Raw genomic sequence first — 13,796 nt, 5'->3', positions numbered from 1 at the left:
TCTTCAGGATAATGCTTAATTCTCCCAGCAATGATGCGTGGCTACAATGATGTGTGCACGGACTATTACCAACCAGAGTAGCTCACCCATGCCTTGGTGTCCAGGGCTTTTACTAGGGATTGATCACATTGGCATGCTTCAATGCCCACATGGCTGACTTAGTCTCCTCAACTTGACCTTGCAAGGTCAAGCTGATACTGCATGGCCCAAGGCCCACAGGTAAACAAAAACACTCTTAAAGGCAGGATATTCTAATGGCTTAGAGGTTATCTCCCAGGAGCCAGGCAGGGGCCTGTCCTTTATTTGGAATGTCCAGGGTTCAAACATCCCAAGTTCATCCTGTATCATACAAAAGGATTAACTTCAAAAGTGGTATTCTTGGCCAGGTGTGGTGGCTCACACCTGTAATCCCAGCACCTTGGGAGGCTAAGGTGGGAGGACTGCTTGAGGCCAGGAATTCGACACCAGCCTGGGCAACCTAGTGAGATCCAATCTCTATCGTAATTTTTCTAAAAAGTGGTATTCTTAAGTCAAGTTACTACCCTGATTGATGGCAGGGAGAGAGACCAGGAAACCACTGTGTTGTAATCCCTGAGGAAACCTTACACCTTTACTTGCTTTATTATCAGGTAATTTCCAGGATGTAAGCCATACAGCCAGAAGGCAGGGTACAGAGGAGAGGAGGCAGAGATGGTACATTCATACAGAAGCTTCTCCTGATTGTCCACTGAATAGAAGGCAAGCTTCCCCTCCTCAAGGTTCAGCCAGATGCCCACCACCCCAGGTCCGTCTGAGCCAAGGACAATTTCCTTGACCATGTGCCATGCAGAGAGCTGGCTAGTCCCCTTCCATTCTACACAACAAGAGTCCATAGTCCTTCCCAGGACCTGGTCGCGGCTCATCTCCCAGGAAGCCACCCCAACTGCCCATTGGCTGCAATTCCTAGTGTCCACTTCCCACTAATGCTTTCCAGAAGACAGGGCCTGGGAACATAAGACCTGGCTGGTAGAAAATCTCTCACAGCTCCAGCGATAGGGTTGTGGGCGGTGAGACACAGTCACTGTACGGGAATCCCTGGACACCTCCAGGCTCTTCAAGTTAAAGGTTGGATGGATGGCCCCTTTGGAAAAAAAAAAAAAAAAGAACAATAAGAACATGGCCAGTCATCTTTTGATCGTCCATGCTAAGAAGTCTTCAAATAGCAACAAGCAACTTTGTATCTTTTGGTGTGATGTTTCACTCACACTGGCATTAAAATTGGTACCTCACCCAACAGGAAGAAATGATAAATGTTTCAGATGATAGATATGCTAACTACCTTGATCTGATCACTATGCACCATATGTATTGAAACATCACTATGTATCCCACAAATATGTACACTTATTATATTTATTTATTTTTAAAATTTATTTAGAAAAGAAGCAGGATTTTGCCATGCTTCCCAGGCTGGTGTCAAACTCCTGAGTTCCAGCAATCCTGCCATCTCAGCCTCCCAAAGTGCTGCAATTACAGGCATGAGCCACTCCACCCAGACTATACAATTATTATATGTCAATTTTAAAAATCAGGCCAGCTCCTTCAGCCAGGTGCACTGGCTTACCCCTGTAATCCCAGCACTTTGGGAGGCTGAGGCAGGTGGAACACTTGAGGCCAGGAGTTCAAGACCAGCCTGGCCATCATGGCCAAATCCTGTCTCTATTAAACATACCAAAATTAGCTGGGCGTAGGCAAGGCGCGGTGGCTCACGCCTGTCTTATGGTGATTTATGACCACAGCTGTTTATACCTTCCCAGTTAAACTGAGACTTCCTGATTAAGGACCATGTCTTATTCACTTTGTATATTTCATTTAGTTTCCTATTGAGTGAATAAATTGCTAACACTTATATAGCATGACTACTCTAGGTGTTTTACTCATACTCACTCACTTAACCCTCATGGCAGTCCCGCAAGAGAAGTACTATATTATCTCCATTTTACAGATGAGGAAACCCAGGCTCTAGGAGCTTAAGTGACTTGTTCAAGATCACACAGCTAGTTAGTGGAGCTGCTGGGAGTCAAACCCAAGCAGTCTGGCTCCGGGATCCATGCTCTTAAGGACTACCCCAGACTGAGATGGCAGAAATACTTCAGCAGGTTTAGGAAAAGGCAGTTGGCTGTAGTTGGTGGCCACAGCACAGATGCAGAAATACCTCAGCAGATTTGGGAACAGGCAGTTGGCTGTAGTTGGTGGCCACAGCAGAGATGCTCAAAGGTTGGCTGGACTCCAAGTGCTCTTGGGTCTAGAGTCTCAACCTGCTTTGCCTTTGCAATCAGCTCCCCCCGTGGAGGGACCTGGAACAAATCCATATGCAGTAAGCCAAGGAGTGGCCCTAGTGGTAGGGAGATGGACATAGGATGTTCTCGAAGCCTGCTCTGCAGCAAGCCAAACCCATGTTTACAGTGGACCACATACTTACAATGAGCAAACCGAGAAGCTCTCCTGAGTGCAGGGTGGCTCTGGTCAGGCAATGGGCATGAAGAGGAAGACGGGGCTTCCAGGAGTTCTCCTAAGTAACAAAAAAATTAACAGAGGAAAGTCCCGTCAGAAAAAGGCAAACTGAAGGTCTCCAAACATCATGGTCAAGGCACATGGCTTGTCTTCTTATCATCTGCACATTTTTCAGTGTCAGGAGTGGATCCGGCAGAGGCAGTGCCTGCAGCCCAGGTATGTGCACCTCCACTGCAGACTTTTCACTCTTTCTTCACTAAGCTCTCAGCTCCTTGCTGGCAAAGATCTTGTTCATCTATATGTTCTAAGCACCAAGCCCCATGCCAGTCCCATAGATAGAAGGTGTTTTATGCACACTCATGAAATAAAATTAACTAATACAGTTCCAGGGGATTGCAGCACCCTAACACCTAGAATATCCAGGACCCCCAAGTCAATGCTTTAAACTGTTGTTATATAAACTGGGTAACATGAGTTGGTGTGAGACTCATCATCATTGCTGACACCTCCTAATTCCCTCTCAATGTGCTAAAGTTTAATTATTAACTTAAAGCAGTCATGTGTGCTGCAGTGCAATGACCACGTCAGGCAGATGATAAGTAAGGGAAGTCCTAGAGTGCAGACTTTGAAGGCAAGATCTTGTCCTATTTGTATCTTGAAGTGACAGCAGCTGAAGTGAATCTAAGACTCCACCTGAGAAGAGATGAAAGACCTTGTCTAGGGGGTGCCTGTGATAACTTAGGTCATGAGAGCAAGAGAGCTGCCCGTAAAGAGGCCATTCTCAAAATTCAAGTGGGAACTGAAGCAATCCATGTGTCCAGAGACAGAGAAATGGATAACGAAATGTGATATATACATACAATGGAATATTATTTAGCCTTAAAAAGTAACGAATACTGGCTGGGCGCGGTGGCTCATGCCTATAATCCCAGCGCTTTGGGAGGCCAAGGCAGGCAGATCACAAGGTCAGGAGTTCAAGACCAGCCTGGCCAATATGGTGAAACCCCATCTCTACTAAAAATACAAAAATTAGCTGGGTGTGGTGACATGTGGCTGTAGTCCCAGCTACTTGGGAAGCTGAGGCAGAAGAATCGCTTGAACCCGGGAGGCAGAGTTTGCAGTGAGCCGAGATTGCACCACTGACTCCAGCCTGGGCAACAGAGTGAGACTCCATCTCAAAAAAAAAAAAAAAAAAAAAAAGTAATGAATTCTGGCTGGGCGTGGTGGCTCACGCCTGTAATCCCAACACTTTGGGAGGCTGAGGCGGGCAGATCACCTGAGGTCAGGAGTTTGAGACCTGCCTGGCCAACATGGCGAAACCCCATCTCTACTACACACACACACACACACACACACACACACACAATTAGTCAGGGGTGGTAGCACATGCCTGTAATCCCAGCTACTACTAGGGAGGTAGAGGTGGGAGAATTGCTTGAACCCAGGAGGCGGAGGTTGCAGTGAGCCAAGATCGCGCCACTGCACTCCAGCCTGGGTGACAGAGCAAGACTCCGTCTCAAAAAAAAAAAAAAACAACCAATTCTGATATATGCTACAACATAGGTGAGCTTGGAGGACATTATGCTAAGTGAAATAAACCTCTCACACACTAATACTGTATGATTCCACTCACATGAGGTATCTAGAATAGTCAAATTCATAGAAACAGAAAGTGGAATAGTGGTTGCCAGGTAGGAGGGGGTTGAGGGAATGTGGAATTGTTGCTTAATGGGTATAGAGTTTCAATTCTGCAACTATGCTTATAGTGGCCCATGCTTATATTCCCAGCTAGTTAGGAGGCTGAGGCAGCAGGCTCACTTGAGGCCAGGAGGAGTTCCAGACCAGCCTGGGCAACATAAGACCCTGTCTCTACAAAACAATTCTTTTTTTTTTTTTTTTTTTTGAGACAGAGTCTTGCTCTGTCACCCAGGCTGGAGTGCAGTGGCGCGATCTCGGCTCACTGCAAGCTCCGCCTCCCGGGTTCACGCCATTCTCCTGCCTCAGCCTCCCGAGTAGCTGGGACTACAGGCGCCTGCCACCACGCCCGGCTAATTTTTTTGTATTTTTAGTAGAGACGGGGTTTCACCGTGGTCTCGATCTCCTGACCTCGTGATCCACCTGCCTCGGCCTCCCAAAGTGCTGGGATTACAGGCGTGAGCCACTGCGCCCGGCCTTTTTTTTTTTTTTTTGAGATGGAGTCTCACTTTGTTGCCCAGGCTGGAGTGGAGTGCAGTGGCGCAATCTCCTCTCACTGCAACTTCCACTTCCCGAGTTCAAACCATTCTCCTGCCTCAGCCTCCGGAGTAGCTGAAATTACAGGCGCTGGCCACCATGCCCAGCCAATTTTGTATTTTTAGTAGAGATGGGGTTTCCCCATGTTGACAGGGTTTCTCCATGTTGGCCAGGCTTGTCTCGAACTCCTGACCTCAGGTGATCCGCCCACCTCATCCTCCCAAGTGCTAGGATTACAGACATGAGCCACCACGCCCAGCCTACATCAGAAATTTTGTCATTCTTGGCCGAGTGCGGTGGCTCACGCCTGTAATCCCAGGACTTTGGGAGGCCGAGGCGGGCGGATCATGAGGTCAGGAGTTCTAAAAATACAAAAAAAAAAAATTAGCTGGGCGTGGTTGCGGGCACCTGTAATCCCAGCTACTTGGGAGGCTAAGGCAGGAGAATCATTTGAATTCAGGAGGTGAAGGTTGCCTGAGCCGAGATGGCACCATTGCACTCTAGCGTCGGCAACAGGGCGAGACTCTGTCTCAAAAAAAAAAAAAAAAAAGAAATTTTTTCATTCTTTTATCTTTCTGAACTTGTATTTCCATTCCATTTCCTCCACAGAATTACATTCCAAAGCAATATATTTCATGCATGAAAGTCTTTTATCACTTTGTAATACTTCTCTGCAACAAAAGTATGTATGTGTATTAAATTTTTAATTCTTCTTAACTTCCTGTGACAAAAAGGCTCTTGTTAAACTTTTTCCCCTGGATTTAATTATCAATATAATTACTATTAGCAGTCAAACAAAAGAAAAGTATGCTACAACTTATATAAATGACTTTTAAAGAAAGTAAACATTTTATTGGAATGATAGCTATTAATAAGACAGATGGGCTCATTTCTTTCCAAAATGCATTTATGCCCAGGCACGGTGGCTCACATCTGTAATCCCAGCACTTTGAGAGGCCAAGGCGAGCGTAACACTTGAGGTCAGGAGTTTGAAACCAGCCTGGCCAACCTGGTGAAACCCCGCCTCTACCAAAAAATACAAAAATTAGCTGGGCATGGTGGCCTGAGGTCCCAGCTACTCCAGAGGCTGAATCAGGAGAATTGCTTGAACCCAGGAGACGGAGGTTGTAGTGAGCTGAAATGGCATCATTGCACTCCAGTCTGGGCGACAGAGCAAGACTCTGTCAAAAAAAGAAGCATTTATCTGTGAATGAACATTACTTAATGATAGACAAGATTTCACAATAAATTCTATTTCTTTTATGTTTTTATGAGTGTGCCAAGAAATCTTGTTCACATGTATAGATGACAAAATTGTCACTCACTTTGTTGAATACTTTTTGAGATATATGCAAAAAAGTCACATAGTGATAATCTCTCAATTAACAACTTGATTTGATTTTTCTTTAATTTTTGTTGCAAGCAAGAATTTGAAACACTTGTGTTACAAAAGTCGTTAGAAGTATTCACTTTCTCATTTTCTGGGTGATATTGTAACATGGCTGACTCCACCTTGCTGCTAACCTCACAGGCTGGCTGTCTTCGCTCATTCCTGGGGTAGGCCAAGCTAACCGTGGAAGGAATTTAGTTTATAGTTTAACTTAGAAGCCAGGATGATAATAGTCCCTCCCTAAAACTAATCCTTTCCTTATTCAGGGGGCTGAAACCACCTTTGTAAAACCATTGAAAGGCCACAAAATTAAGTTTATGGGAGGGGCCTGAATTCTGCTGAGATGTTGACATAATTTCTATAATCCCTTACCTTCAGGAGTTATGTAGCCAGAAGTCACAAGATTTGTGGCTTCTTCAATTGCTCCTATAGATAACATCACTATTATAGAATCTAAGATTGGTCATTGGAGATGTTTTCCAGACTTACGCCACCAGGACTGGTGACTTGGGACTCAATTGGCCCTGTGGCCTCAACCAGAGGTGGACTCAGTTCATAAGGACGATTTTCCACACCCCTAATGACTGCATCCCCAACCAATCAGCAGCATCCATCCCCTGGTCCCCTGCCCACCAAATTGAAAAACCATAACCACCAGCCTTTGGGGAGACTGATTTGAGTGATAACTCCACTTCTCCCATGTGGCCAACCTTACCTTAATGTTAATTAAACTCTTTCTTTACTGTTTTGCCTGTGCAGTGGGCAGGAAGAACCCGTTGGGTGATTACAGTATGCCAAAAAGACTTTGCCAAGGTTTAGCAAATGACTATCAATTAAAAGCAATTACGCTGTAACTTAGAGACACCTTGTTTACTGATATACTCAGAAAGGACTGGGACGGCGGGGCGCGGTGGCTCACGCTTGTAATCCCAGCACTTTGGGAGGCCGAGGCGGGCGGATCACGAGGTCAGGAGATCGAGACCACGATGAAACCCCGTCTCTACTAAAAAAAATACAAAAAATTAGCCGGGCGTGGTGGCGGGCGCCTGTAGTCCCAGCTACTCGGAGAGGCTGAGGCAGGAGAATGGCGTGAACCCCGGAAGCGGAGCTTGCAGTGAGCCGAGATTGCGCCACTGCACTCCAGCCTGGGTGACAGAGCAAGACTCCGTCTCAAAAAAAAAAAAAAAAAAAAAAAAGAAAGGACTGGGAAAATTAGAATATTGTTTATTTTAATACACCATTGTCAATCTAATATTTTTTGGAAAGGTACTTTTATGTTATGTATTTGAAATATATATGCACACATACATATATGTATACATATATACATTTTTTATTTTGTTTGTTTGTTTTGTTTTTTGAGACAGGGTCTTTGTTGCCCAGGCTGGAATGCAGTGGTGTGATCTCTGCTCACTGCAGCCTGGAGCTCCCAGGCTCAGGCCATCGCTTCAGTCCCACAAATAGCTGGGACTACAAGCACATGCCACCATGCCCTGTTATTGTATTTTTTATAGAGGCCAGGTTTTACCATGTTGCCCAGGCTGATCTCAAACTCTCAGACTCAAGCAATTCTCCCACCTCAGCCTCCCAAAGTGCTGGGATTACAGCATGAGTCACCACGTCCAGCCCTGAAATTTTTCTATTCAAGTACATGTGTTAACACCCATCCCTGTGAAACTAGGTTCTAATGCTAAATTAGATTAAAAAAATCAGAGCCAGGAGCAATGTCTCACGCTTGTAATCCCAGCATATTGGGAGGCCGAGGAGGACGGATCACCTGAGGCCAGGAGTTCAAGACCAGCCTGGCCATCATAGTGAAACCTCATCGCTACTAAAAATACAAAAATTAGCCGGGTGTGGTGGCACACACCTGTAATCCCAGCTACTTGGGAGGCTGAGGCAGGAGAATCACTTGAACCTGGGAGGTGGAGGTAGCAGTGAGCCAAGATTGCACCACTGTACTCGAGGCTGGGCGACAGAGAAAGACTCCGTCTAAAAAAAAAGATAAGAAATGATGAGGTGCCCGAGTTTGTGTGCTGGATGAAATAAGGCACACTGCCATTAACATGTTTTTGTTTGTTTGTTTTGAGACAGAGTCTCGCTCTGTTGCCCAGGCTGGAGTGTACTGGCACAATCTTGGCTCACTGCAAACTCCGCCTCTTGGGTTTAGGTGGTTCTCATGCCTCAGCCTTCCAAAGTGCTGGGATTACAAGCATGAACCACCACGCTCAGTTTCTTTTCTTTGTTTTTACTAAATTCTTTTTTTTTTTTTTTTTTTTGGGATGAAGTCTCGCTCTTGTCCTCCAGGCTGGAGTGCAGTGGCACAATCTCGGCTCACTGCAACATTTGTCTCCCAGGTTCAAGTGATTCTCCTGCCTCAGCCTCCCAAGTAGCTGGGATTACAGGTGCGTACCACCACGCCCAGCTAATTTTTTGTGTTTTAAGTAGAGACGGGGTTTCACCATGTTGGCCAGGCTGGTCTCAAATTCCTGATCTCAGGTGATCCGCCTGCCTCGGCCTCCCAAAGTGCTGGGATTACAGGCATGAGCCACCGAGCCCGGCCTGTTTTTACTAAATTCTTTCAGGGATAAAGCACTTTTTGTCAAGGGATGGAAGAGATCATTAAATTTCCATCATTCTTACTTCCACTCCACTTCATAATAAATGATTCAAATGCCCAAACATAAGCCAGAACACTGCTTAAAAATTTTTTTTGTAGAGATGATCTTGAATGCTATGCTGTCCAGCTGGTCTCAAACTCCTAGCCTCAAGCGATCCTCCCTTCTTGGCCTCCAAAGTGCTGGGATTATAGACATGAGCCATCACATCTGGCCTCACCCCATTTTTTCCTCACCCCATTATTAATGCCAAACTTTGTCAGCAACAAAAGTCAGCAAAAAACAAAGAAAGTCATGAACCCTAACCTTAATACCTTGACTAAAGAAGCCTTCACTGACACTGTTACAGAATGAAAAACTATGGACTAGGAGAAAATATTTACAAATCCAAGTCTGTATTCATAGTATCCAGAATATATGAAGAACTCTCAAAATTCAACAGTAGAAAAAGCAAACCACCCAATTTTTTTTTTCTTGAGACAGAGTCTCACTCTGTCACCCAGGCTGGAGTGTGCAGTGGCACGATCTCGGCTCACTGCAACCTCCGCCTCCCGGGTTCACGCCATTCTCCTGCTTCAGCCTCCCAAGTAGCTGGGACTACAACCACGCCTGGCTAATTTTTTGTATTTTTAGTAGAGACAGGGTTTCACCGTGTTAGCCAGGATGGTCTTGATCTCCTGACCTCGTGATCTGCCCACCTCAGCTTCCCAAAGTGCTGGGATTACAGGTGTGAGCCACCGCGCCCAGCCCAAACCACTCAATATTTTAAAAAGGCAAGCAGGGCACTGTGTCACACGCCTGTAGTTCCAGCTACTCAGGAGGCTGAGGCAGAAGGATCTCCTGAGGTGAGGGGTCTGTGGATGTAGTATGCCATGATGACACCTGCGAATAGCCACTGTGTTCCAACCTGGGCAACATAGCGAGACCAGATCTCAAAAAAAAAAAAAAAAAAAGCTAGAGAATCAAATGGTCACTTCATCAAAGAAGATATAAGATTGGCCAATAAGTACATAGTAGGTCTTCGACATTATCAACCGCTAGGGAAATGCATATTAGAACCATAATAAAATACCACTCCATACCTATCAGAACAGTTAAAATAAAAAATACTGACAACACCAACTGTTGGTGAGAGAGTAACTGGAACTCTCATACATCACTAGTGAAATGTTAAGTAGTACAGCCACCGGGAAAGTTTGTTATAAAATTAAGCATATATCTAACCAAATGTTGATGGCTATTGTGATACCCTGGTTCTTGTCTTCTTAGTTTAAAAGAATTTAGGCCGGGCGCGGTGGCTCACGCCTGTAATCCCAGCACTTTGGGAGGCCCAGGCAGGCAGATCACGAGTTCAGGAGATCGAGACCATCCTGGCTAACATGGTGAAACCCCATCTCTACTAAAAATACAAAAAAGTAGCCAGGCGTGGTAGCAGGTGCCTGTAGTCCCAGCTACTCGGGAGGCTGAGGCAGGAGAATGGCATGAACCCAGGAGGCGGAGCTTGTAGTGAGCCCAGATCGCGCCACTGCACTCCAGCCTGGGCGACAGAGTGAGACTCCATCTCAAAAAAAAAAAAACAAACAAACAAACAAAAAAAACGATTTTAAACAAGAGACACACAGCAAAAGAAGTGCAGCATAGGCCTGGCATGGTGGCTCATGCCTGTAATCCCAGCACTTTGGGAGGCCGAAGTAGGCGGATCATGAGGTCAGGAATTCGAGACCATCCTGGCCAACATGGTGAAACCTCATATCTACTAAAAATTCAAAAAATTAGCTGGACGTGGTGGCGCGTGCCTGTAATCCCAGCTACTTGGGAGGCAGAGGCAGGAGAATTGCTTGAACCAGGGAGTCAGAGGTTTCAGTGAGCCAAGATCACTCTACTGCACTCCAGCCTGGCGACAGAGCGAGAATGCATCTTGGGGAAAAAAAAAAGTGCAGCATAGGGTAAGAGTTATTTATTGTAAAGGAGAAAGCGGATTTTGAAAATTAAGTGCAGAATGGGCAGCACACTCTGAGAGAGAGAGGATTCAGGGCAGGCTGCTCGTTTAAGGATGAGACAGCAAAATCTGGCACTAAAGGAGACTCCCTTTATGGGAGTCTTATGTGATTATTCATAAGGAAGTGGAAAGAGGAGTTACTAGTAAGCATGTTCTGGGTGCACATGCACAGTACTTTACATGCTTGTTCATACACCACATGTCTCATCACCATCTTAAATTTCCACCCAGGGGTGTATTTTTTACTATTAAAATGAGCAAAGGGTCAGTTTGAGACCAGGTAAAATCAAAGTGTGCATGCTGTCAGGGCCGGGCGCGGTGGCTCATGCATGTAATCCCAGCATTTTGGGAGGCTGAGGTGAGTGGATCACCTGAGGTCAGGAGTTTGAGAGCAGCCTGGCCAACATAATGAAACCCCATCTCTACAGAAAAATACAAAAATTAGCTGGGCGTGGTGGCATGTGCCTGTGGTCCCAGCTGCTCAGGAGGCTGAGGCAGAAGAATTGCTTGAACCTTGGAGGCAGAGGTTGTAGTGAGCTGGGATGACACCACTGCACTCCAGCCTGGGTGACAGAGCAAGACTCCATCTCAGAAAAAGGAAACGACAGGAGAGGAGAGGGGAGAGGAGGGGAGGGGAGGGGAACCCCAAAGTGTGCATGCTGTCTACATGGGAAATTCCCTACTGCAGATAGCTTTGCTTGAATTAGCTCAATTACATTGTGAATGTTGAGGCTTATTGTGTTGACTGAATGGTCAGCACAATTGCTGTGTCCTGAGAACGTGGTTACTTCCTTGACTACCTACCCTGCATCAATATGAACCAGAAGCCCCATACCTGGGGACTGTTGTATGTATGAATAATTTGTTCCTTTTTATTGCTAAGCAGCATTCCATTGGATAAACAAGGTGTGGTAATATAGTGGAATACTTCTTAGCAATAAGGAAAGACATATTGACACATGCAGTGACTTTGATGAATCTCAAAGGTATCATGTGCTGTGAAAGAATCCAGTCGTTAAAAATTACGGGCCAGTGGCACATATACACCATGGAATACTATGCAGCCATAAAAAATGATGAGTTCGTGTCCTTTGTAGGGACATGGATGAAACTGGAAAACATCATTCTCAGTAAACTATCGCAAGGACAAAAAACCAAACACCGCATGTTCTCACTCATAGGTGGGAATTGAACAATGAGAACTCATGGACACAGGAAGGGGAACATCACACTCTGGGGACTGTTGTGGGGTGGGGGGAGGGGGGAGGGACAGCATTAGGAGATACATCTAATGCTAAATGACGAGTTAATGGGTGCAGGAAATCAACATGGCACATGGATACATATGTAACAAACCTGCACATTGTGCACATGTACCCTAAAACCCTGAAGTATAATATAATAATAAAAAAAAACACACACACACACACAAAACACACACACACACACACACACACACACACAAAATTACAGGCCAGGCGCGGTGGCTCATGCCTGTAATCCCAGCACTTTGGGAGGCCGAGGCAGGTGGATCACAAGGTCAGGAGATCGGGACCTTCCTGGTTAACATGATGAAACCCTGTCTCTACTAAAAATACAAAAACTTAGCCGGGCATGGTGGCGGGCGCCTGTAGTCCCAGCTACTCAGGAGGCTGAGGCAGGAGAATGGCGTGAACCCGGGAGGCGGAGCTTGCAGTGAGCCGAGATTGCGCCACTGCACTCCAGCCTGGGCGACAGAGCGAGACTCTGTCTCAAAATAAATAAATAAATAAATAAAATAAAATAAAATAAAAATTACATATTAAATGATTCCATTTATATGGCATTTTCGAAAATACAATCTATAATGATGAACGGATCAATGGTTGCCATGGGGCAGGGGAAGGGTGTGGCTACAAGGGAGTTTTGGGGTGTGGCATAACTGTTCTTTGCTGAAGCAAGGTCTCACTCTGTCACCCAGGCTGGAGTGCAGTGGTGAGACCACAGCTCACTGCAGTCTTGAAATCTCAGGCTTAAGTGGGAGTTCAGTCTCGAGTAGCTGGGACTACAGGCACATGCCACCATGCGCGGCTTTTTTTTTTTTTCTTTTTTTGAGATGGAGTCTCACTCTGTCGCCAGGCTGGAGTGCAGTGGCGCAATCTTGGTTCACTGCAACCTCCGCCTGCTGGGTTCCAGCGATTCTCCTGCCTCAGCTTCCTGAGTAGCTGGGACTACAGGCACGCGCCACCACAGTCAGCTAATTTTTGTATTTTTAGTAGAGACAGGGTTTCACAATGTTGGCCAGGATGGTCTTGATCTCCTGACCTCGTGATCTGCCTGCCTCGGCCTCCCAAAGTGCTGGGATTATAGGCGTAAGCCACCGTGCCCGGCCAATAAATTTCTTTCTATAGCCATATATATATGTATATCATTGGTTCTATTTCTCTGGAGAACCCTAATACAAGTGAAGTGTGATTCAAATTTTCTTTTTCTTTTGTTTTTTTTTTTTGGAGACAGAGTCTCACTCTGTCACCCAGGCTGGAGTGCATAACCCCCCAGGCCCAAGCAAGCCTCCCACCTCTGCCTCCTGAGTAGCTGGGACTACAGGCATGCATTACAGTGCCCATGCCTGGCTATTTTTTTTTTTTTAGACGGAGTTTCACTCTTGTTGCCCAGGCTGCAGTGCAATGGCTGTTCACAGGCACAATCCCTCTACTGATCAGCACGGAAGTGCTTCATTTCTGATCTGGGCCAGTTCACCTCTCCTTAGGCAAACTGGTGATTCCTCACTCCTGGGAGGTCACCAAGTTGATGCCAAATTTAGTGTGGACACCCAATTAGCATAGTGCACTAAAGCCCAGAACTCCTGGGTGCAGATGATCCTCCCACCTCACCCTCCCCAGTAGCTGGGACTACAGGCACGTGCACACCTGATATCTCTGAGCCTTTACACATGCTTCTTTCTCCACCTCCTCCCACCCCAACCCAACTATCTTCTACTCTTTCTTCAGGATTCAGCATAGGCATCATCTCTTTGAGAGAACTTTATCTGTCGGGATTGATTCAAGTAATAGAAACTTCCTTG

At 45.9% G+C, this 13,796-nt stretch overlaps 1 protein-coding gene across 1 annotated transcript; it reads right to left on the bottom strand.

The window, feature by feature from the left end:
- Positions 1–602: 602 nt before the first annotated feature.
- RNF135 (ring finger protein 135) lies at positions 603–6,554 on the bottom strand. The gene is given in 3 exon segments (XM_058445366.1): positions 603–1,120; positions 2,462–2,551; positions 6,488–6,554. Coding segments are annotated over 3 exon segments (675 nt in total).
- Between the last annotated feature and the right edge of the window lie 7,242 nt (positions 6,555–13,796).

The sequence above is a fragment of the Hylobates moloch genome, unplaced genomic scaffold, assembly GCF_009828535.3.
Source record: "Hylobates moloch isolate HMO894 unplaced genomic scaffold, HMol_V3 SCAFFOLD_10, whole genome shotgun sequence".
In the NCBI taxonomy this organism is placed as follows: Eukaryota; Metazoa; Chordata; class Mammalia; order Primates; family Hylobatidae; genus Hylobates; species Hylobates moloch.
Note: the sequence above shows the minus strand (reverse complement) of the source record. Positions and strands in the feature narration are given on the sequence as shown.